Source organism: Oncorhynchus clarkii, chromosome 6 (genome assembly GCF_045791955.1).
Source record: "Oncorhynchus clarkii lewisi isolate Uvic-CL-2024 chromosome 6, UVic_Ocla_1.0, whole genome shotgun sequence".
NCBI lineage: Eukaryota > Metazoa > Chordata > Actinopteri > Salmoniformes > Salmonidae > Oncorhynchus > Oncorhynchus clarkii.
In genome coordinates this window covers 38968849-38994948 of record NC_092152.1, presented here as the reverse complement: position 1 = coordinate 38994948, position 26100 = coordinate 38968849, and the positions used below count along the sequence as shown (strand labels likewise).

The window sequence follows — 26100 nt, the reverse complement described above, 5'->3', positions numbered from 1 at the left end:
TGCAGCATGCTTAGTGTTTGCATTACCCGTCTGGAGACGATAAAACAGTCGGAGGAACGAATGCTGTATGCGGATTAGAGGAGTGTTAATTTCGGAGACACAATGTTTTTGCAGGGGCTCCCTCATGTGTCTTTTTATCTGACAGACCCACAGTTCATCGTAGTCAAATCACAGAAAAAAAACACAGGGGAATGGGCTCACTCCAACAATTATCACATGAATGAGCTTTGTATGGAGCACACACAACACTGCCTCCATTCTGCACCTTGGCAGCATGGGACACAGATTCAACAAAATAAAGTTATTCTGAACCATCCCAGCGTTTTCCATCCCAGCGTTTTCAATTTTGCCCATAGCCATACACATTACTGGCTACCCTGTTACATAACTGGAGGACTTTCTTCTCAAATGTTTGGTTTGGAAGCACCCTGACCACTGGGGCTAGCAAAAAAAAAAATCACAATCATCTTTTTCTTTTTCTTTCCTTAGTTTCAGTCAAATAAGTTAAATAAACCCACATTCAGTTAAATGAAAGGCTTGAGGGGGGAAACAGAGACAGACAGAAAAGTGGTAACAATGAATTCAATTCATTGCCTAGGTTTGGCTGCAGGCCTCGAGAGCAAAACTGAATCTTTGGTTAATGAGAAAAGGGCTGGGGTCCTACAGTACGAAAGCCTGCAGTACAAAACCATATAATAAAAAACCCTACAGCACCAAACCTCACTAAACACAGCCCAAACTCATTCTCACAGAATAAAAAAATACAACTTTCTTCCATACCCCTACTATACAGCATCAACATGAATGATGGACAGTGTAAATCCCTCCTATAGCTTTTTAAGATACAGTAAGAGATTGTTGATAGTTAATATACCTGGAAGATGAATAGGGGTAGTGCTAAGGTATAGCCTAACATAGTTATTTTCTAAAACTCATCATGTGAAGAGATGTAGCCTAGTCGTCCAGTCTGTTTGTGCTTTAGCCAATGAAGATAGAGTTAGGTCAGATACTGTACATACAGTCTGGAACCAGGCTAGGAGAGGTGTACTGTTAGCCTGGTTCCAGATTAGTTTGTGCTCTTGCCAACTCGTCATTGTCAAGACAGTTATTGTCAATTAAATTGAAGTTTTGGCTTGACAATTACAGTACTGTTTACACTGACCTGTGGCTCGTATACATACTGTACATTCTGAGACCATAAAAAGATATGTATGGGACCAGGTTTGGAGAGGTTCTGTCCACACTGACCTGTGGCTACTGCAGTATGGGACCATATACTGTAAATAGAATGAGGGGACACTCAATATGGCCGCCAGTCCTCCCATTATGGCATAACTGACCTGAATGGGCATACCTGCTCTATTCATTCTAATTCTATGTATGGGACAAGGCTTGAGTCTTCACAGACCTGTTGCTGCTGAGATGGTTGCGGTGCCACTCTGCTTGTGTCCCCTCTCAGCGGTCAGGGTTATAGTGTACAGCATGCCAGGCGTCAGGTTCCTCAGGGTGTACTTGATGTCATTGGAGAAGGGGGTCAACTCAGCCCTGTACCCGTCGGCTGACACATATAGCAACTTGTACTTGTCGATCTTAGCCACCGGCTTCTGCCACACCAGCACCAACTGAGTCTCAGTGGAAGACTCCACCTCAAGGTTTTTAGGCGCATCCAATGCTGAAGATTAGAATAAAGAAGGAGAATATAGAACAAATAATATGAAATATAGAAAGAGAATATAGATCATAGAAGGATAATATAGAACAAATAATATGAAATATAGAAAGAGAATATAGATCATAGAAGGATAATATAGAACAAATAATATGAAATATAGAAAGAGAATATAGAACATAGAATGATAATATAGAACAAAGAATATGAAATAGACAAAGAATATAGAATACATGATATAGAAGGAGAATATGGAACATAGAATAGGAAATATAGAAGGAGTATTTCAGGCTAACAAGACTAGGATGTCTGACTGTAGTTCAAGACAAGTGGAGAAAACTATTTGTGGATTGTAGGAGGTAAATAGTTGAATGGGAATTATAATTAGTAGATTCCTACTACTATCCATGACAGTAAACAACACAATGTATTTATTTACAATACAGTAAAAGTGAATAGATCTCACCTGTAACGGCATTGGTGGTGGAAGGAAGGCTCTCGCGCTCGCTCTTCACGGCAGTCACTCCCATCCCATACTCTGTCCCAGGTCTCAGGCCTACACAACACACAGACAAATAACACGTATTGTACCAGATGTGTGCAAACAGAGTATGAGGAACATCTTTTTGTTTTATTGACCAATGATCAGGTTTTGATCTATGAAAATAGTGTCATAGAAAAACACTCAGCTGTTTGCAGCTAATAGCTTCGACAACAATAAAAAAGACTCAAGCACTTCAAGGTCTTAATTGCCTAAAAGAGATTCAAGCATAATTGGGTTTCAGCCTCTTCATCCTGGAACCTGTATTTGGAACCTCTATTTGCACTGATGGCTCTAGAAGAGGCTCTCTATGGGCCAGAAACAACATTTGCTGTGATATAAGAGGCTTTTGAGATCGCTGTGTGTGGTGCAATTAACAGCCCTCAGTCCAACTGCCCTTATTTCCTTTATTAACTCCCACAGAGGTCACTAGGCAGCCAAGCACCAGGAGTCTTGCAGCATGAAATTACACCTAATGCAGAGGAAACTCATTATCAATAAAATCACAAGCGTGAAGGCAATTACAGATAATAACTGTGTGAAAAAAGTGCTGAGGTGTGTGAGGATCAGAGAGGAGCGGAGGGGGACGTCAGTCAGCTAAATAGAAACACTTTGTTTGTCCCAAATGGCACCCTATTCCCTACAGAGTGCACTTTTTTTGAGTAGTGCACTATGTAGGGAGTAAAACACTATGTAGATAATGGAATGCCATTTGGAATGCACGCACTGCCTTATATACAGGGGATGGGCCTACCAAGGACAAAGAATGGGTCTCAGACAAAGACACAATTACTGGTTTGGAATCTTTTTTCTTTTTTTCTCAGGTAGGGAGCCTAATCCTTCAATGCAGTGGCACATGGTTTAGAAAAACACGTCCGTCCGCCCACCTCAAAGCATGGTGCATTCTGGGAGCCGATGCATGTGGATGAAAAAAGGCCCTCCCTGCTTTTCTTGTTTGACCAGGATGGAGCTCACATGGAATAACACTGTTGCTTGTTTCAATTTAAAGCCCGAATGCACTCTCCTTTTAGCTGTTTTCTAATAAATTGGGGGGCTTTTGTGACCGGGCAAACGTTTCACGAGACAAAAACAAAGCAGGCCATTTGGAAATACTGTAAGTGCATTGAATATAATGCAGAACATTTTTGAAAGAGGACCACAAATGCAGAGCGCCGCCGCCGTTTACATTGAAAAACAATATCTATTAATTTACACAAAGATAGCATGGTTGTTTTAAAGCTGTTATCACATTGAAAGAAATCATTTTTTCTTAAAGAGTTAATGAGTTAATGTAAACTCAAAGAAAACAAAAGTATCTAAAAAACTGAAACTGTACCAGAAGCACAGTTCACTTCCTCACTTCCTGTAGAGTGGGAAACGAGACTAGCACCACCACAGCATCCTGTAACTCTGGACTAGTGGGAGGGGTTCTGTCTTACCAAAGGGAAAGGAACACCGCCACAACCTTGCTCTCCAACAAAGCCGATTTGAACTGAGGAGCTAACTGAAGTGAAGAGGAAGTTGTCTGGAAGAGAAACTCTTGGAGGGCAGTTGAAGTAGATCAAAATAACATCTTTATTGATATAACTAACGCATTTGAGCCCTCTGCCTTCGCCAGGGTTTTACAGGTATTCAAATGAGATCACTTACCACTGATCTTGGCCTGGGTGGTGTCCATGGGTCCTGTAGGGAACAGCAGCTCCCCGTGGTCTCCTCCAGAGAGGGGGCCGTATTTGATGCGGTAGTTGTCTACTTTTGCCTGGCTGTTCTTCCACTCCAGAGTGATGCTCTCGTCAGTCAGCTCTACCGCCTGCAGATCCCGCGGGGCATCCAGGTCTGGAACACATCCAGTCACAGATCAGTCGGAGTGGGAACTGACCACTTTTTTTTTTAACAGAATTTTGCATCCCTAGTTCTGTATGAAATGCTTGTTCCAGGTTCCTTGGCTGCATCCCAAATGGAACCTGGAACCAAATATTCCCTATATAGCAGGATTGGGGTGAATTCCACAAATGAAATTCTAATTCTATTCCATCCCTGTAAATTCCATGTAATTCAATTATTTGAATTCTGAGATAATTCAATTCCTTTCAATTCCAATGTTAGGTAATTCCAATAATTCATTCCCCGATTCAATATTATCCCCAGAATTTCTACAAATTCAAATGAATTCCCTCAGGCTTTCAGGCTGATCTGTTCAGACAGCCTAGCTGTACTGGAAATATAGAAATCCAAGTTGAAATGACTTAAACAAATCATGTTGTCAACTTTTGATACTGCATTAATTATATTAACTGGGACATATACAAATATCAATTAAATGAAATTACAGAGATTAAATGTTTTTACAATTCTAATTCAAACCGTCTAATTACAATTCAATTCCAATTGTGTAAATTGACGATTGTTGAAATTCAAATTGAATTCAATGTATATTCTCCACTTCATGAGTGAAATCAAAAATGTAATTGGAATTTCAAATGAAATTGGAATTGACCCCAACCCTGCTATTAAGTGCAATACTTTTGACCAGAGCAATAATGGGGCTTGATGAAAAAGTAGTGCACTATAAAGGGAATAGGGTGCCAATTGGGACATTGCTGGTGTCTTACCTGTTAGGAAGTTCTCAGACACAGGCACACTAGTCATCTCTCCCCTCTTGGCCATGAGAGACACCTCATACTCTGTGTCAGGGTTCAGGCTGCCCAGGTGGTACTGTGTGTCGCTGGAGGACAGCTCCACTGTGTTCCTGTCTGAGGGGTTGTCGTTGGGCCCGTAGGTCACGCTCACCCCGTCCACCACAGCCACCGGCAGAAACCAGGTCACCAGCGCTGTGGTGTCCGTTACGTCACGCACATCCACCTCTCTGGGCGAATCGATCTCTGTAGAGAGAGGAGGCCAGAAAAGGGGGTGGGGTGAATACAAGGTGCTATTCCCTATATAGAGCACTACTTTTGACTAGAGCACTATGGTACCGGGTCAAAAGTAGTCCACTATATAGGGAATAGGGTGCTATTTGGGTCGAATCCCATTTAATAAGCATTTAGTAAGCATTCATAAGGTTCGTAGGCCAGAGAAGGGGGTTTGGTTGTTAAATGAAGGCAGGTTGCCTATTTAGGAATGCACTGGGCAAGGGAGGAAGTGGTACTGGGTGCAGGTGCCCAGGTCAGACGACAAGGATCGGGCAGAGAGACTTGGAATCCAGGTTAGAGAGTGTGAACTCTCACCAGAACCTTTGCAACAGGGTTGAATATGAATAGTGAGAGCATGTACTACCAATAATAGTTTGAAAACACTGCCATTTCTAGTATGCATCCATGCATGCGGTTGTTCATGTAAGTACACATCAAAACCTGGAGCATGAAAGGCACTTTCCCTACAGTGTGATGGAATTGATTTGTCACATTCAGCAACTTCAGGAAAGTCAAACCTTCTGCAAAAGGGAGATAAGACATGGAACCTGCATTGGAGCTTAACACAGATTTAACCCCCAATGAGACTGGCTGTGTGCTTGTGCGCGTGTGTGTGCGTGCATGTGTGCGGTTCCATGGTTGCGATTGTCTCCTAAGTGGTGCCTCCATCCCACACACATACACACCATGGGGGGAGGGGAGGGGGAGAGTCAGGGGGGGACGGGATCACTCCATGCAATTAGACCCCCAGAATGCAAATCCCACTACAGTATGTCAATGTGTGTTAATGGCAGACATAAAGAAGCCCTGAGTGACATGGAGATATAGGAAACCCCGTGTGTGTGTGTGTGTGTGTGTGTGTGTGTGTGTGTGTGTGTGTGTGTGTGTGTGTGTGTGTGTGTGTGTGTGTGTGTGTGTGTGTGTGTGTGTGTGTGTGTGTGTGTGTGTGTGTGTGTGTGTGTGTGTGTGTGTGTGTGTGTGTGTGCTTAACACCACCCAGTGTGGTGCTCAGGTTCCATTGTTCAACAGCTCCATAGACTTCACACACGTTGTAAATGCTAGTCCTATAGTAGTGACAGTCAATGCGTTAACTTATAAACTACCCAAGAGGAGGTCTATAAGAGGAGAACGTCAGGTAGCTAATGGCTCCTCCTTGCCTTGCTCGGTTTACTCTGGCAAATTGGGGGCTGTTTTCAAACCATAAATAAGCAGAGAGAGCCTGACCTTGCTTTGGGATGGAGGTGAGGCCATAAAGGTTAGTAGAGAACCTTGTGAAACATTTTCTTGAGCATATTGAAATAGCCTTATTCTGATTGGTTGTTACAGAACTCTCTGGGGCAGTGTCAAAAGCTCACACTGTTCAGATCCCATTTCAGTGCTGAAATGTTCCACAAATCTTTAAAATATATATATAATAAAACACCATTCCCGGAGATTACTAGTCTTGAATGTGTTGGTGGTGAGCCACCTAAAAATAGCTTGGCTGGTGAGAGGGTTGGTGGGAACCAAGCGGGCAGTTGGAGTATAGTTTCAACCCCAAAACCTGTAGTTCTATTGATCCAAAACCCAAAGTACTTCTCACTGATACAAGCCATTAGCCTTGATAGCAGCACCCTGATGGAGATATTATTTCCTCATAACTGTTAAACCTTCCAAGGGGGTAGTGATGGCTTTTTACTGCCTCTAGTAAATCAAGACGATGATGTGAAAAGTAATGAGCTAATCACTCAACGTTGGAACTTCAGGATGCCTTGGACCGACTGTCCGACTGCATCCTCCTAAATTGTACCCTGTCGCCTACATAGTACACTACTAGTCCCATAGGACCCTGGTCAAAAGTAGCGCACTACATAGGAAATAAGGTGGCATTTAGGACAGAATCTCAGAGCTGCAGGAGAGGGGATATTCAAGAAATCTATTGGATCAATGTGACAATGTGTTTCTGTGTGTAACTTTGACAGCTGAAAGCTGCTTCTGAGTCTGTCTGTATTGATGGAAATCCTATTTAAAAATGTATGCAGGAGGTCAGAATGGCGTAAGGGGGGTTTATGACTTATTCCCATGCAAATATGTCATGAATACAAGGATTACAGTAGACTTGATGCTGGCAGGTCCCTGTGTGAAGCTCTCCATATTTTGAAAGAGTTATTTACCTGTAATTGTGTGTAGCCAGCATTGGCAGGCATGAAAAAAAAACTAATTCTGAATGAATTCTGAACATTTAATTCGACGCTTCTTCAGAGATAAGACATTCAAGCCTTGAGGCATTAAATCAAAGGCCTACTGTATATGATTCTGTAAACCTTGGCTATCACAGTGCGACCAAGTGGATATACTTGGTACCATCTACTCAGGCTCAACATTCAGGTACATTTTTCAGGTACAAGTTATTTTCAGGTACAAGTTATTTGCCTGGAGGAGTAAATTGTTGTCCTGTAAACAAATGGATATACACTCACTTGTGAAAACGTTCTTGCGTGCCGGGGGTCCGCTGGTGTTGTTCTTCACCACCTCCAGTTTGACCTCGTACTCCTGACCAGGTCCCAGCCCAGACTGCTCGAACATGGTGTCAGGGCTGCCCAGGGAGTTCAGAATCTCCCCGTTCTCCTCTTTCTGTCAACACCAAACAACACCAATCATTAAAATGATATGGCATGTTTCATAATGGCACAGTTCCCCTTGTGGATTAATTAAGTACCTATCTATCTAGTGTATCTATCATTACCCACCTCAAAGGCAAGCTTAGGCTTGAGCAGCTTCCCAAACCCTATTCACTTTACAGTGCACTACTTTTCACCACTGCCAATTGGGCTCAGGTCAAAAGTAGTGCACTATATAGAGAGCAGGGAGCCATTTGGGACAATCCCTTGGTGTGGGAATAGGTCAGCCACATCATACCCAGGGGTCCAGTCTGTGATGGTGGAACTATAGTAGGGTGTGTGGGGGGAACTGAATGTAATTAACTGTGGCTTTCATGTCCTAGGACTATTTCTCATAGGCTCTTGAAAAGAAAAAAAGCTTTTAGAAACAATAATCATTCTGTGCCTCATGGCTGCAGTACATGGCCATTAGAGCTGTCAATAGAAGCCTCGCAGAACATTCAGTCACATTTAAACTTAGAGACTTAAAGAAAACAGTCTTTGGATACTGTCTCGGCGAAACTATTTTCCATGAAATACTAACCCTGTTTCACATAATCTCCCTCTCAAATGGCACCCTACACCCTATTCCCAATATAGTGCACTACTTTTGACCAGGACCCATAGACCTATAGGGCTCTGGTCAAAAGTAGTGCACTATATAGAGAATTATGTGCCATTTGGGACGCAGACACATAGCTAGGGCAATTACTGAAGCTTGGAGTGGGTGTCTGTCCTGTTATGGGGCGTATATGGTTTCTTCCACAGGGAAACAGGGATAATGATAGGCTGTGGGCTTCTGAAGATCTCAACTTCCTCCTTGTGGAATAGGTAGAGAGAGCTCCATTAACAATATGCAATGCACCATGGGAGACAGGAGAGGGGCATGCTGCCCACTCACACTGTTTCTGAAGATGAATGGTCTACTGTTGCTAGCTCACAGTGTTTCTGAAGATGAGGGATCCACTGTTGCTAACTCACAGTGTTTCTGAAGATGAGGGATCTACTGTTGCTAACTCACAGTGTTTCTGAAGATGAGGGGTCTACTGTTGCTAACTCACAGTGTTTCTGAAGATGAGGTTCCAGCCATCAAAGGGGATGTCCAAAGGGTCCCACTGAACCTCCACTGCAGTCTCCCTCACTGATGTGAACTTGAGACCCTCAGGCGCAGGAAGATCTAAGGGGATGAGACGGACAAATAAGACCATATTTGATGTTCTGTTTACTTAACCCTCAGGACAACCAGCACATGGCTACATCTCAAATGGCACCCTATTCCCTATACAGTACACTGATTAGACCAGAGCCAGCCCTATGGGCTCTGGTCAAGGTAGTCCACTATAAGGAATCGGGCGCCATTGAGACCCATACATGGACTCATGGCCAGCTGGTTCCAATGACGGGTAGATCAAGGGCAACATTGAAAAACTGCACCATCCCAGGTACAAATGAGTGATTGAATGAAATTACATTGGCAACAGATTTTCGCATTAGCCCTGTAATCAATTTGTTGATATTAAAAGTTACATTGGCTTTTTATTGACTGCCCTTAATTAATGGCATTTTCTGCATTACCCATAGCAGTCAGGCATCAACGGTTAAGGTTGTACAGTGTCCATATTAGGACAGTCTCAGTCAGACTTTAGTCAGCCTTATCATGAGTGCCTGCTGAGACAGAGAATGTCCGAAAGTGGGCACCGCAGAGGTGCCTGATGGCTCCGGGGTGAATTTTACCCTAGGTACAGATCTAGGAACGGCTTCCCCTACCCAAATCCTAACCTTAACCATTAGTGGGGGAAATGCTAAACTGACCCAAGGTCAGCATCCTGGGTCAAAGTTACGCTACTCCTGACTTACGTGTTGCCACCCTGGCACTGACAGGGACACTCCTCTTGTTGTTGAGAACAGCAAAGACACTGATCAGGTACTCCACACCAGGCTCCAGCTCACTGATGGTGGCAGTCTTCTTGTCCCCAGGCACACGCATGTCCAGCTCCAGGCCCCCAAGGCCGGTTGGCACATAGGTGACCAGGTACTCTGACACCTGCATCTCGTTAACCCAGGAGAGGTCCACTGTCTCCGGGGTGACCTCTAGCACTGTCAGGTCCTTGGGTGGAGACACTGGAGAGACACAAAACAACAACATGTTAGGGGACATATTCATCTTTTTTAGAAGTGATAATTGTTTTTGTTGTTTATATCATGGAAGCTTGTATATATCATGGAAGCAGGGAAATTAAAATGTCAAGATAGGCTAAGTGAATATTTTTTTGTATGAAAATTACAGCAACACAACTACAGTTCAATGGAGGGTGGGCTTCAACAGTATAATTTGACATTTTTCTCTGATCTGAGTTATTTTGCGGCGACTAATGACCTAACTTCAACCAAATCATCAATTCTCCATGTTGAAGCCAGTGGAAAACTTCAACCCATATGTCATCATTCGACAACCACATTAAACTGCAATATTATTAATTTAAAGCAATATAAACAATGTTGTGAGGCCAGACACATTAGCATTCCAATGAATGTCATCATGTGGAAATGTTCCTTAAAAATATCAGCCGACATAAACAAATGACATCACATCAAACAATACCCAGGCCCTGCATGTCCCCAGGCACCCTCATTTGTTGACTTCTGTGATCGAAAAAGCCTTGGTTTCATGCATGTCAACATCAGAAGCCTCCTCCCTAAGTTTGTCTTACTCACTGCTCTAGCACACTCTGCTAACCCTGATGTCCTTGCCGTGTCTGAATCCTGGCTCAGGAAGGCCACCAAAAATTCTGAGATTTCCATACCCAACTATAACATCTTCCGTCAAGATAGAACTGCCAAAGGAGGAGGAGTTGCAGTCTACTGCAGAGAGAGCCTGCAAAGTAATGTCATACTTTCCAGGTCCATACCCAAACAGTTCGAACTACTAATTTTGAAAATTACTCTCTCCAGAAATAAGTCTCTCACTGTTGCCGCCTGCTACCGACCCCCCTCAGCTCCCAGCTGTGCCCTGGACACCATTTGTGAATTGATCGCCCCCCATCTAGCTTCAGAGTTTGTTCTGTTAGGTGACCTAAACTGGGATATGCTTAACACCCCGGCAGTCCTACAATCTAAGCTAGATGCCCTCAATCTCACTCAAATCATCAAGGAACCCACCAGGTACAACCCTAACTCTGTAAACAAGGGCACCCTCATTGACGTCATCCTGACCAACTGGCCCTCCAAATACACCTCCGCTGTCTTCAACCAGGATCTCAGCGATCACTGCCTCATTGCCTGTATCCGCTACGGAGCCGCAGTCAAACGACCACCCCTCATCACTGTCAAACGCTCCCTAAAACACTTCTGTGGGCAGGCCTTTCTAATCGACCTGGCCCGGGTATCCTGGAAGGACATTGACCTCATCCCGTCAGTTGAGGATGCCTGGTCTTTCTTTAAAAGTAACTTCCTCACCATTTTAGATAAGCATGCTCCGTTCAAAAAATGCAGAACTAAGAACAGATATAGCCCCTGGTTCACTCCAGACCTGACTGCCCTCGACCAGCACAAAAACATCCTGTGGCGGACTGCACTAACATCGAACAGTCCCCGCGATATGCAACTGTTCAGGGAAGTCAGGAACCAATACACACAGTCAGTCAGGAAAGCTAAAGCCAACTTCTTCAGGCAGAAGTTTGCATCCTGTAGCTCCAACTCCAAAAAGTTCTGGGACACTGTGAAGTCCATGGAGAACAAGAGCACCTCCTCCCAGCTGCCCACTGCACTGAGGCTAGGTAACACGGTCACCACCGATAAATCCATGATTATCGAAAACTTCAACAAGCATTTCTCAACGGCTGGCCATGCCTTCCGCCTGGCTACTCCAACCTCGTCCAACAGCTCCCCCCCCCCCCGCAGCTACTCGCCCAAGCCTCTCCAGGTTCTCCTTTACCCAAATCCAGATAGCAGATGTTCTGAAAGAGCTGCAAAACCTGGACCCGTACAAATCAGCTGGGCTTGACAATCTGGACCCTCTATTCCTGAAACTATCCGCCGCCATTGTCGCAACCCCTATTACCAGCCTGTTCAACCTCTCTTTCATATCGTCTGAGATCCCCAAGGATTGGAAAGCTGCCGCAGTCATCCCCCTCTTCAAAGGGGGCGACACCCTGGACCCAAACTGTTACAGACCAATATCCATCCTGCCCTGCCTATCTAAGGTCTTCGAAAGCCAAGTCAACAAACAGATCACTGACCATCTTGAATCCCACCGTACCTTCTCCGCTGTGCAATCTGGTTTCCGAGCTGGTCACGGGTGTACCTCAGCCACGCTCAAGGTGCTAAACGATATCATAACCGCCATCGATAAAAGACAGTACTGTGCAGCCGTCTTCATAGACCTTGCCAAGGCTTTCGACTCTGTCAATCACCGTATTCTTATTGGCAGACTCAGTAGCCTCGGTTTTTCGGATGACTGCCTTGCCTGGTTCACCAATTACTTTGCAGACAGAGTTCAGTGTGTCAAATCGGAGGGCATGCTGTCCGGTCCTCTGGCAGTCTCTATGGGGGTGCCACAGGGTTCAATTCTCGGGCCGACTCTTTTCTCTGTATATATCAATGATGTTTCTCATGCTGCGGGCGATTCCCTGATCCACCTCTACGCAGACGACACCATTCTATATACTTCCGGCCCGTCCTTGGACACTGTGCTATCTAACCTCCAAACGAGCTTCAATGCCATACAGCACTCCTTCCGTGGCCTCCAACTGCTCTTAAACGCTAGTAAAACCAAATGCATGCTTTTCAACCGTTCGCTGCCTGCACCCGCACGCCTGACCAGCATCACCACCCTGGATGGTTCCGACCTTGAATATGTGGACATCTATAAGTACCTAGGTGTCTGGCTAGACTCTAAACTCTCCTTCCAGACCCATATCAAACATCTCCAATCGAAAATCAAATCAAGAGTCGGCTTTCTATTCCGCAACAAAGCCTCCTTCACTCACGCCGCCAAACTTACCCTAGTAAAACTGACTATCCTACCGATCCTCGACTTCGGCGATGTCATCTACAAAATTGCTTCCAACACTCTACTCAGCAAACTGGATGCAGTTTATCACAGTGCCATCCGTTTTGTCACTAAAGCACCTTATACCACCCACCACTGCGACTTGTATGCTCTAATCGGCTGGCCCTCGCTACATATTCGTCGCCAGACCCACTGGCTCCAGCTCATCTACAAGTCCATGCTAGGTAAAGCTCCGCCTTATCTCAGTTCACTGGTTACGATGGCAACACCCATCCGTAGCACGCGCTCCAGCAGGTGTATCTCACTGATCATCCCTAAAGCCAACACCTCATTTGGCCGCCTTTCGTTCCAGTTCTCTGCTGCCTGTGATTGGAACGAATTGCAAAAATCACTGAAGTTGGAGACTTTTATCTCCCTCACCAACTTCAAACATCTGCTATCTGAGCAGCTAACCGATCGCTGCAGCTGTACATAGTCTATTGGTAAATAGCCCACCCATTTTCACCTACCTCATCCCCATACTGTTTTTATTTAGTTATTTTTCTGCTCTTTTGCACACCAATATCTCTACCTTTACATAACCATCTGATCATTTATCACTCCAGTGTTAATCTGCATAATTGTAATTATTTGCCTACCTTCTCATGCCTTTTGCACACAATGTATATATAGACTCCCCTTTTTTCTACTGTGTTATTGACTTGTTAATTGTTTACTCCATGTGTAACTCTGTGTTGTCTGTTCACACTGCTATGCTTTATCTTGGCCAGGTCGCAGTTGCAAATGAGAACTTGTTCTCAACTAGCCTACCTGGTTAAATAAAGGTGAAATAAATAAAATAAAAAAAAATACTCTCATCAACCAAAGGATCTCTCTTTCTCCTATATAGTGCACTACTATTTACCAGAGCCGTATTGGCCCTAGTCAAATATAGTCAGTGGTGGAAAAAGTATCCAATTGTCATACTTGAGTAAAAGTAAAGATACCTTAACAGAAAATGACTCAAATAAAAGTGAAAGTCACCAAGTAAAATACTACTTGAGTAAAAGTCTAAAAGTATTTGATTTTAAATATACTTAAGTATCAAAAATAAATGTCATTTCAAAAATATACTTAAGTATCAAAAGTAAAAGTGAAAGTATAAATCATTTCATATTCCTTATGTATGGCAAACCAGACGGCACGATTTCCTTGTTTTTTTGTAATTTACAGATAGTTGGGCACACTCCAACACTCGACATCATTTCCAAATTAATCATTTGTGTTTAGTGAGTCCGCCAAATCAGAGGCAGTAGTGATTACCATGGATGTTCTCTTGATAAGTGTGTGAATTTGACAATTTTCCTGTCCTGTTAAGCATTCAAAATGTAACAGGTACTTTTGGGTGTCAGGGAAAATGTATGGAGTAATGTAGTGGAGTAAAAGAAAAAGTTTTCAAAAATATAAATAGTCAAGTACAGATACCCCAAAAACGACTTAAGTAGTACTTTCAAGTATTTTTGCTTAAGTGTTTTACATCCCTGAACATAGTGCACTATAAAGGGAATAGGGTGCCATTTGGGACGCAAGCCTATGTCTCTTACCCTCAGAGCAGTCTTCTCCGATGAAGCCGTTGTTACACAGACACACTCCGTTCATACATTTCCCCTGGTCCTCGCAGTCTCCTGGACAGGTCAGCAGAGAACAGTCCAGGCCCTGGAATCCCTCGAAGCACACACACTTCCCGTCCACGCAGTAACCCCTCTCCAGGCAGTTATTGGGACACGTCTTCTCATTGCAGTCCTCCCCAGCAAAGCCCTGGTTGCACACACACTGGCCATTGACACAGTGGCCACGGTTCAGACAGTTGTTGGGACAAGTCAGCTCGCTGCATTCTTTGCCTGTGAAGCCCACAAAGCACACACACTTGCCATCAACACACTCGCCGTGTCCCAGGCAGTCTTTGGGGCAGGTCTTGATGCTGCAGTCATCCCCCGCAAAGCCTTTACTGCACACACACTCTCCGTTCACACAGCTCCCTTGGTTCAGACACTTCATAGGGCAGGAGATTTCAGAACAGTCCTCGCCCTCAAATCCTGCATTGCAGACACACTCTCCATTGACACACTGGCCTCTGTTGCTGCAGTTGTCTGGGCAGGACAAAATGGAACAGTCCACTCCCTCGAAGCCTGGGTCGCAGATGCACCTCCCGTTGAAACAGTGGCCTCTATCAGTACAATCGTTGGGGCAGGTGAGCTTGGAGCAGTCTTCCCCGCTGTAGCCGGAGTGACACACACACTGGCCGTTGACGCACACCCCGCGGTTGTTACAGTTGCTGGGGCAGGTAGGCTCCCCACAGTCCACTCCTGTAAAGCCCTCTTCGCAGAAGCAGGTTCCGTTGACGCAGCGGCCGCGGTCGTAGCAGTCGTTGGGACAGATGAGCTCGGAGCAGTCGTAGCCCGTCCACGGCTCGTCACACACACACTCATCGTCCACGCAGCGGCCACGCCCCAGGCAGTTGTTCAGGCAGTTGGTCTGGGAGCAGTCGTTCCCTGTGAAGCCTTCCTCACAGATACACATGGCGTCGATGCACTCCCCGTTGTCCCCACAGTCCACCTGACACAGCTCCATACTGCAGTCATCTCCATAGAAGCCCTCGAAGCAGACACACTTGCCGTCGATGCAGCGCCCCTGGTCCTGGCAGAAGTTGGGGCACTCAGGCTCGGTGCAGTTGGGTCCCTTCCAGCCGGGCTCACACACACAGCTGCAGGTCTCAGTGCTGAAGTTACCACGGCCGTTGCAGTAAGGCTTGGTGGCCACCTCACCTGAGGAAACATGGAGGGAGCAACACAAAATTCAATTTAGGTGATTATAATAGTAGAAGTTCTACCACAAATATTATGCAAAGAGACAAAGACAAGTCTGAATAGGGGTTATTAATCTTTAGAAGAATTAAGACCAATCTAAAAATGTTATCTAAATCAAAACTACAACTAACTGCCGAGAGCAGTGTTTCCACATCCTTGTCCTTTTGTTTTTGTCATAGCACTAACATATGTTATTCAATTAATCAACTCATTATCAAACCTTTCGTTGAATCAGGTGTGTCAGGACCAAGATTGGGAAACACTGGCCTAGAGTGTCTGTAGACCAACTGTGCTATACTGTACCTGTAATCTGAGCTCCACAGCAGCTGGTTCCACTGCCACACTGTTCTCTGAGGCTGGACAGCTCAGACTCCAGCATCTCCAACCTGCTCAGGATGTGCTTCATGTCGTGCATGGGGTTGTCACAGCCGCACGCCTGCTTGGGAATGTTGATGCGGTGGGTGAACACGATCTGGTTCTCCCCGTCCACCGTGTGCTCCAGGTGCTCTGTGGTCTGCATGTCCGACTGGACTGGACTTCCTTTGGGCTTGATCTCAGTTCCTCCGGGGCTCTCCACGTCTACGGAACACAGGGAGCTGGAGGGGACATTGATGTTGTAGATGTGGTTGAAGACCACTGGCTGGTCAGGGTTGGGCAGGGTCATGTTCTCAGAGGGGTCTCTCAGGGTCTCTCTGCGGTGGCGGATGATCTTCTTGACCAGGCCAGCGCTGGAGAGCTGGAGCAACACGGTCACGGTCACACAGCCTAGGAGCAGGCCTTTCATCACCATGATGACCAGGTCCTGTCAAGTCCTGCTGGGAGAGCTTGTGATCTGTCAGGAGAATGGAGTCGTTCTATCTGTGAGATGGCGAAGATGCCCTTGTATCCTAGAATCAAAGAAAAAAAGAAAGCCTAGTGTGAATCGAAGCCGAAGGTTCAGATAAACTGTATGTAAGAGAGAGTAGGGAAAATATTAGGAGAAAGATTGGAGAACAGTAGCTACTTTATCTATTTATAAAATATTGAATGCACAATCTCAACCCACTCTCAATTCTCAAGTTATGAAACTCATTGTTCATCTTGACATTTCTAGTTTGCCCTTACTAGCCAGTATGGATCTGACAGGGACCAACACACAACAGCCTGATTCACTTCAGATCATGTGGCTACAGTGAAATGTCAAAGTATCCTACTAAAAGCAATTAACATTCCACAGTCTCATTTAACAAAATACCTCCTCCAATACATGATCCTGTTGCTGCCTGTCTGTCTGCCTGTCTGTCTGCCCTGCCTTTCTGCTTAGTTATCTCCTTGCCTGCCTGCACCCCATCTCAACCCCCCTGCTCACAGTGGAGGAGACAGACATTTTCTCTGAGGACCAACACTGCAGGGGCAATTACTGCAGGGGTGGCGAGTTGTGACCTTGAGTGCTGCGGGATTTTATTCTCTGTCCGGGTTTCTCATGACAGGCTGCCATGAACAGCAGGCAACACCTGCATGTGGGGAAAATGGAACTAACCTTCTCCCTCCCCTCCCCTCCCCTTCCCGACGCCCCAGACCACAACCCAAGCTGACAGATTAAAACCGGTGAGGGGGAGACCATCTGCAGGGTTCCGGCTAGCCTTGCAGCACTCCGCGCAGGGTTGGCCGGGTGTTCAGGGCTTGCATCCCAAATGGCACCCTATTCCCTTTATAGTGCATTACTTTTGACCAGAGCCCTGGGTTGAAAGTAATGCACTGTAAAGGGAATAGGGTGCCATTTGGGATGCTCTCCAGACGAACATTCAGTTCAATTTGGTAACATGATTCTTTCCACACCAAAAGTTACTGGGCTGTTTCTCTAGGCTAGACATGTTGCTTCTTTTAAGAGTAACGGTCTGCTGGAAAATGTGCTGAGATTGAGTTATGGTTTGGAGGCTGGCAGTAAAACCTTGTGGTCTGTCCTTTGATCTTGTTGTTACATAAAAAATACATGTTAGTGAAATTATGCCCCTTTGTGGGCAACAGAGCTTGAACGTGGAGCGTACATTACATGTTCTTTATCAACACAAGAACAAATCTGGACATATGGAAGGGGTTTGTAAAGACAATGCTGAACAATCAGGAATTAAGTAACTATTAAGTAACTTTGTGTAAGTTAAGAGTGACATACAATTCAACACGTTTTTTTACCTTCTCATTATTGGTCAGTATAAGGGGGAGGGTAAATACACATTTAACAATGGCTTTTAGGTGTTTCCCCCTAGCTAATTACACAGTAACTTTTTATTTTTCCTTTATTTTAACTCAGAGGCAGAACGACAGATTTGTACCGTGTCAGCTCATGGATTTGAACTTGCAACCTTTCGGTTTCTAGTCCAACGCTCTTACCACTAGGCTACGCTGCCACCGTCAAAATGCTGACACCATCTATTTGGTGTTTCTCACCTTCAGTAAGAACAGATACACAGGTTGCTCTAAAAGTAGGATTGCTTTCAAGCAGTCAAAATAAAATGTTCTCCATATGTTCCAAAAAGAGTTGCGACTCAAAACCAATTCAACATTAACTAGACATGAGCCCCTAGACATGTTCCGTACGGGTACGTCCCAAAGGGCACCCTATTGCCTGTATAGTGCACTTCTTCTGACCTGGTCAAAAGTAGTGCACTGTATAGGGAATAGGGTGCCCTTTCGGACTCAGCCATGGATATATAATGGAGGGAGTTCCATTATCGTGGGGTGATGAAAAGGGGGTTACTGCCTTGCCGCAGACAGGGTCAGAGTGACACAGAATATACTAACGGTGTGCAGCGAATCATAAATCTTCTCTACACACAGAGAGCGGGAGCCTGACAGCCAAGACAGCCACTGGCACAGGGAGGTCATGAGCAGTAGCTCCTGTGATGTGAGGAGCCACTGCTCTGCTGCTCTCTGCTCAGTCTCCTGAACCTGCGCTGACGTGTGATTAGGCTGTCTGACAGATGAGCTCCAGTCCCAGGGATAGAGCGAAAGGGATCCCACGGCTGATCTCAGCTTCAGCAGCCAGCCCCTGATTAGACAGACAGGGATGAGTGCCTCCGTGATGGACGCACAGTAAGAGCACTAATGTAGCCTGCTGATGGGAGCGCTGAGATCTGGGCCCTCGGGGGCACGAAAAAGCTACCCCCCCCCCCCCACCTCACAGGCATACATGCAGGCACACACACACACACACACACACACACACACACCACACACACTTGCTCCGCTGTGCCTGAGCATCGCAAACCAGGGATTAAATCAACAAAATAGCCAGAAAATTGCTTTGAGTTGCTGCTAGGGTTTTAGTTCTGGGCGGATGGTTGGCTTTCTCACTTTGGAGGCTGGCTGGCTTCTCTCCACATGGAACACTTAGGGAACCAACCCTCTCTGAGAGAGAAAACTAGTCTTTGTGCGAGGCATTATTTAGCAAATCTGTGGCTTTGGCGAAACAAGTGGAAAGGAACTAAACTTGTATTTCTCAAATATCCATAGACAGTAGTCTAATATATCAACTACTTGCAACCATAATTTGATATGCTGCAACGGTTATTATTAGATGATCATTGAAATACACCAGACAGTTCTAGCCTTTTTTCCACCATGGGAACAGAGAAAACAACCTCCCCTCCTGGACTTCCGTCAGCAGACCCCTGTGGCCATGGCACTATGCTAATGCAGTTGGTTGCTGGCACACTCACTCGGACTTGACACAATTTGACTGCTGCTACTTTCTAATTCTCTCACTTTTATTTTACTCTATTGTTAGCTTCTCAGACGGCAACAAAGCCAGTTGGCTGCCATGTGGCCAATGTGTGGGGGATTTTACCAGGGGAACAAGAACCTGCTGGCTGGCACACATATTTAGTGCAAGTGATCTAAATTAGCCCAGTATTGTAAGAGTGCTGCTGAGCCGGCAACACTTCAGTTATATATCCACCACACACAGAGGATAGCTGGGAATGGTTTCAAACAAAGTCCCCTCTTCCTAAGCTTCTAATTCAAAACGAATTCTAATTTAAAACACTGCTGCATATGCCGTTCCTCTGAGGCAACAATGATGCCTGTCATAGATTATAGAACAAGGTCTCCCCCAACATACATATGCAAAAGTTTGGATTGGTTAGATAAATGAATGAGACACAGTAAATCTCAAAACAATGAAGTCAGCATTGGTCTCTGATCATACAGTATTGATGATGGGGATCACAGTAATAAGAAATAGTGTCAAGTGTGACAGTGCTAACTAAATTTACATGATTTTGACTGATCAAATCAGGATGATCCTGCACAAAATCTACATGACGAGAATCTAGAAATCCATATCAAACTGATGAACGGTTTTGCCATGTGGGGGTGAATACAATAAGCATGCTTCTTCATGTTGCATGGAAAAGAAGAGACTGTATGAGACAGAATTGAGACCCTGCAGAGATTAAAGCCTACTCTGTTTGTAACGTGGTGTTATTTCCTCTGTATAAACCACGTTTCCATCCACAGTTGTCATGCGAGTAGAATCCTACCGTATAAAAAATACATTGCGACAGCTGTGACAGAAACGGGCAAGTTCGGTACATCTCCTTCCCATACGGTACCTTCCTGACTTTCTCATTAGTGTAATGTAAAAACCATGGCGCTGTGTTATCCATCTCCAAACAATGCAAGCGAAGATCCCCCCCCCCCCTTACCATTACAGTACCAAACGTTCTTTCTTTCTCTGATAAATACTCCTTTCGTCTCTCCGCTGTGTGTTGCATTTGGAGTCTTGGAGGATCTTAATCCTTCAGTAAATCAAGTGAATGCACTTATTTAACACAAAGCAGAAGGAAGAGGATCAGGGTGGAATATAGGGAGTTAGCAAGAGGGAAAACCCGGACACTTCTACAGCCCATTTAAATTCATATGAGCTACAGTGGTGTATACCAATATTTGATTTCATTCCAAATGGCACTCTATTCCCTTTATAGTGCACTACTTTTGACCAGGGCCTCAGGTCAAAAGAAGTGCACTATATAGGGAATAGGCCCAAGTTTTGACTTGTGTCAAGATTTGCACTGTAAATGTTCAATCGCTTAGCATCGCTGCTACCATTTCTCACATTCACCTCTAGTGTCAGGGGAAATAAACACAGAAATATTTTGTCAATGATTGTTTTTCCAGTGGTACCATGTCTTTTTTTCTTTCCTTCTCCCGTCTTCTCCCGTCTTTCAGACTCAGGGCCTGCCCTAGCCTTTTGGGGGCCCTAGGTGAGATTTGGTTGGGAGCCCCCCCCCCCCCATTTTGCTATGGGAAGGACATAACATTTAGCAATTTTATAACTAATTTCATGCAATTCTACTCTCGTTTTGCCATGGGACAGAGAGAAAGTAAGTTGAGACCCTGACTGAGTTCCCCCCAAAAATATGCCCAGGGCCGGCCCTGCAGACACTGGAAGTTTTGAATTTTGAATTCAATCCCGTCAAGGATTTCAGACGTCCTATGCAGAAGCCAGGATTTCTTTCAAACTCAGCCCAGCCTGGCCCCCATGCTGGCAAACTTAATCATCACTGTAGTCTACCTTTACTAATACCCACTGTGCCATATGGTGCAGCCAATATAAATCACCAGAAAACACCACTGTTCACCATGCACAGTGCAGGCTGTCACTGTGTAGCCCGTTTGGTGAAAGATGCTGGCTATCGATAGAGCAGGAAGGAAGGCAACCATCCTTCTGCACAGCAGGCACGTGTTTTATGACTTAAATGCAAGCTAATACAGATCATGATAGTTTGCTAATGATAAATAGAAGATATGCCTGTGGGATGGAGTATAAGGGAAGCGTTCACATGGCTGGAGCGAACTACTATCTAGTATCAGTAAGATAAACTCCACAACAAACAAACTGAATATTGAAGCAGATTGGCCCACTTGATGTGTAAAAACTGTAAATATTCAATGACTTCTTCAACCGACCAACTCCCCAGACTGTACATCACCAGTATGTTAAACAGGGGAATGTGGAAAAGCATGCTTTTCTTTTCATTTCTGTGGAAATCATCAAGCTTGCCTAGTTTTGTAGGTCACCCATGACAACAACGAGCTTTCCTTCTTTGCCACACACTATTCCTTAATCTGGGTCGCTCGTGAGGAGATGAATGAAAAGTTATTGTCTGGAGGATCTTTTCACCTTGAGAGACGCCATACAAAATGTCTGGGTGGATGGACCAGGCTCAATGACCAGGAAATGTTGCTCCGTCAAAACAAAAATGAAACATGCCAAACTGCCATACTAAGAGCATCCATTCATTGCAAAGCCAAGAATAAATCGGCTAATAAGGAACTCTCTCATCACATGTCAAGATTCATCTCTGAAGAGAAGCTCCTCAATAAGGCAGTCCTACTGGCTGATATTGAAATGATTTATATGTACATAAATCATAATGAAACGCCTGCAAGTTGAAAGGGGTTCTACTTATGTCCTCTTCTGGAGCAGTTTAAGTATTGATTTGTTTCAATCCCCACCAAGGTCACAATCAGAGAGAGCGAGAGAGAGAGCGAGAGAGAGAGAGAGAGAGAGTAGCTGAGGACAGCACTATGGCTGCGAGTTATAATCATCAAACACAAAAATGTATTTCCAGGACAACTCATAACATGGATTGACTGCAAAGAGAGAGACATGGGATCGATTGTAAAATTCAGCCCTCTGTTGCGATGTTGCTGCTCCTCAAAATGGGTTTTTAAAGTTATCACCTTGCAACAATGGAAGACTCTGTCCTCTCTGTCTCAACCTATCATACAGTGCACGACCTGTGCTGATATTGCACAGGGTTCAGGATGCCCCAGGAATTCATATTTGATAACACAGCGGATGAAGCAGTCAATCAATCTCATCTTATCTGTCCAAAGGGAGGGGAGGAAGGCACCGCATACTGTAGAGCAGGGCTGGGCAAACTTTTTCACTTGAGATTTTGAAATTCAACGGAGGGACGCATTTTTTGGGGGACCAATTGTTTGTTAAAATCAATTTTCCAGGGCTTCCCGAGTGGTGCAGTGGTCTAAGGCACTGCATCACAGACCTGGGTTCGATCCCAGGCGGGGTCACAGCTGGCAGTGACTGGGAGACCCATGAGGCGGCGCACAATTGGCCCAGCATCGTCCGGGTTAGGAGAGGGTTTGGCAGGCCGAGATTTCCTTGTCCCATCGCTCTCTAGAGACTCCTGTGGCGGGCCAGGCGCATGCACGCTGACACGGTTGCCAGGTGTACGGTGTTTCTTCCGACACATTGGTGCAGTTGGCTTCCGGGTTAAGTGGGCATTGTGTCAAAAAGCAGTGCGGCTTGGCTGGGTCGTTTTTCGGAGGACGCACTGCTCTCGACCGCCTCTCCCGAGTCCGTACGGGAGTTGCAGCGGTGGGACAAGACTATAACTACCAATTGGTTACCATGGCCATCAGACTGTTAAACAGCCACCACTAACATTGAGTGGCTGCTGCCAACACACTGACTCAACCCCAGCCACTTTAATAATGGGAATTGATGGGAAATGAGGTAAAATATATCACTAGCCACTTTAAACAATGCTACCTAATATAATGTTTACATACCCTACATTATTCATCTCATATGTATATGTATTTACTGTACTCTATATCATCTACTGCATCTTTATGTAATACATGTATCACTAGCCACTTTAACTATGCCACTTTGTTTACATACTCATCTCATATGTATATACTGCACTCAATACCATCTACTGTATCTTGCCTATGCCGCTCTGTACCATCACTCATTCATATATCTTTATGTACATATTCTTTATCCCCTTACACTTGTGTCTGTCTATAAGGTAGTAGTTTTGGAATTGTTAGCTAGATTACTTGTTGGTTATTACTGCATTGTCGGAACTAGAAGTACAAGCATTTCGCTACACTCGCATTAACATCTGCTAACCATGTGTATGTGACAAATAACATTTGATTTGATTTGATTTGGTTTGAAATTGGGAGAAAAAAGGTATAACATTTGTTTTTCTTTCTTTTTCTTGCGTGCTGGATTAAGGTCCGTACTTTGCCCCCACTTGCCTTAGAGGGATGAGGCTAACTGATGGGACTGACTGTGCTCATGACCTACAACCCTACAGGAGCCTCAAATGGCACCCAATTCCCTATATAGTGCTCTAGTTTTGAACGGAGCCCTATTGGAGTTGGTCAAAAGTAGTGTACTACATAGGGAATAGGGTGCCCTTTGGGACACACGCTGCAACACAGTCCACTGCCTCCAAACAAGCCCTCTTAGTCTAGTCTGCTAGTGGACGACTGGACGCCGACGCCCCTTAGCCATTTATTTTGTCTGGCCTGGACACCCTTAATAAAAGGGCAGTCGGTCGTGGCAGGTCAGGTTTGGGTTCGCTGATTGGATTGTTTTGAGCAGTCATAATAAACACACAATACACTTCCATTTGTACAGATGAAAGGCCTGGTGGGTCACAACACAGAAACTGACCCTGGCTGGTTATCATGTCTGGCTGTTGGACAAATCACAGTATTTCCGTATTGTGTAAATTTACATGGTGACAACTTTAGTTGAATAATTGCAGAAATGCAATTAAATCCCAAAAGATTAACTTTAAGAAACTTTAAATTGTAGGCGACTCTCTTTTAATATGCTGGCTTTCAAAACTAAGGGGAAAACACTCCAAGAAGCGAGAATATGAAATCAATTATGTGTTGCAATGTTTTGATTACTTCCCCTCTTGGCATATAGCTTATCAATTTCCCTCTTATGGGAAAAGCATAAAATTACACAAAATGAAAATTAAATCGAAATATGGTCTGTTTTTTTTTCTTGGGATGAATTGGTTTGGTTTCATATAAATTAAGGCCCATGTTATTGGTCCTCCATGACCCTGGTGTATCTGATGGCACACATAGCGCGGGAGTGGGGGGTTGGTGTGTTCACGTCTGATAAGACAGGCCGGGGGTGGAGGACTGTGATACCAGCACAAACACTTATCTCGCAGCACTGTGCTACGTCCCAAATGGCACCCTATTACCTATATAGTCCACTACTTTGACTAGAGCCCTATGGGGCCCGGTCAAAAGCACTGCACTATATAGGGAATAGGGTGCCATTTGGGACGAAGCCAATACACTGCAGTGAGATCACTTTGCCAAGGGTGAACAGTATCACCCTGACGGAACCACAAGGTTGCCCTGGAGCCCTCCTACCTTATCTGACTGTTACAAAAATAAACACACATTCATTTAACAGAAAAGCCATTTCCAAATCTGACATTGAGATACAAAGACAAAGTGTGATACTGTGAATGCACATGGGAGGGGAATGCCTTGGCAGATATCTGAAGACTCAATTCCATTTTATGATGTCAAGATTTTGCTCATCTCTGGACAGTGAGCCCATCAATATTCTTCACTGCTTCATGGCCCAACGTACAGTAGGTCCGTCTCACGCTGCTCTTATAGCCCAGTCCAGCTGGAGAGGATAGATACTAGTCATTGTTCATGAGCTCTTTTTTTACATGTTGAGGACTGTTGACCTCCTGTTTATTAGTCTAACCTCATCTGCTGCCTTTACAGAACATCTAATCACTCATTTTTCTAGACGGTCTTAACAACCTAACCCTCCATTCATTTATCCCACTTCCTTTCCCTTAGGTTGAGCAATTCCAATAAAATCTGCTTGTGTTGAACTGTATTCCAACTATGTCGTAATGTGGTGAAAAGGTATCTTATTGAGGCTGGCTGATAAACTTTCCAAGTAACCGACACCTTCCGTCTCAGGTCACCAAATCTAGCTGCAAGACGAACTCGACCGAGATCTGATTGCAGTCCTATAACAAGAGAGCTAGGAGCTGTGTGGGCTTCATATTAGTTACCTCTAGAGAGTGATTTATTACTTAATGCCTACACATACAAAAGTGACACTAGGATCACACACGAGTGAAGGGAAAAGCATGATCCAATTCCTTCACAGACATGAAGACAGAAGATACCTCAGCTAGGCTCTTTAGTGGCTTTATAGACCAATAACCTTCTACTTCCTGAACTGTGGTAGGCACAAGGCAAGAACAATCTGGGTGTTCATGTTTACTTGGGAGAGGAAACCATCTATCAACTGTGGACAGAGAATTCCTTTTCCTGGAGAGGGAGCACCATGTCGTCTGGGGAGCGTCTCGTGGTGCTACTCCCTGACTTTGCACTGTAGTAGTACATTCAGACAGAGGAGAGGACAACTTCCTCTGCCCTTGGTCCTAGTTCCTCCCTCGCAAGCTGCACTGGCAGCAGTCTAGTATTTCCAATATGGCAAATGTGTTAACAATGTACAGCAGACAACTTGATGAAAAGGTATAGAGTAATCAAAATGATGCTCTCTTCATTCACTTGCAAATTAATCAAAGGGATGTTCAGGTTATTCAAGGACATCCAAAGTACTGTAGACTTATCTTTTCAGGACTGAAAAGAGGGAGATTCTTCACAGCATTGACA

The 26100-nt window shown here is 44.8% G+C and overlaps 1 protein-coding gene across 5 annotated transcripts in view; it reads right to left on the bottom strand.

Annotated features, from left to right (window-relative positions):
• LOC139411112 (tenascin-like) overlaps positions 1 to 26100 on the bottom strand; it is a 52433-nt gene that overhangs the window by 22656 nt on the left and 3677 nt on the right. For all 5 annotated transcript variants that reach the window (XR_011634567.1, XR_011634568.1, XM_071156973.1 and 2 more), the window contains exons 2-10: positions 15922 to 16505; positions 14356 to 15576; positions 9619 to 9882; positions 8823 to 8938; positions 7582 to 7735; positions 4823 to 5092; positions 3861 to 4046; positions 2136 to 2225; positions 1409 to 1672 (exon numbers count right to left, since the gene is read on the bottom strand). Coding sequence is in view for 3 of the 5 variants with exons in the window: in XM_071156973.1 (XP_071013074.1) it covers positions 1409 to 1672; positions 2136 to 2225; positions 3861 to 4046; positions 4823 to 5092; positions 7582 to 7735; positions 8823 to 8938; positions 9619 to 9882; positions 14356 to 15576; positions 15922 to 16408 (3052 nt within the window). In the remaining 2 variants the exon portion in view is untranslated. The remainder of the gene's footprint in view (positions 1 to 1408; positions 1673 to 2135; positions 2226 to 3860; positions 4047 to 4822; positions 5093 to 7581; positions 7736 to 8822; positions 8939 to 9618; positions 9883 to 14355; positions 15577 to 15921; positions 16506 to 26100) is intronic.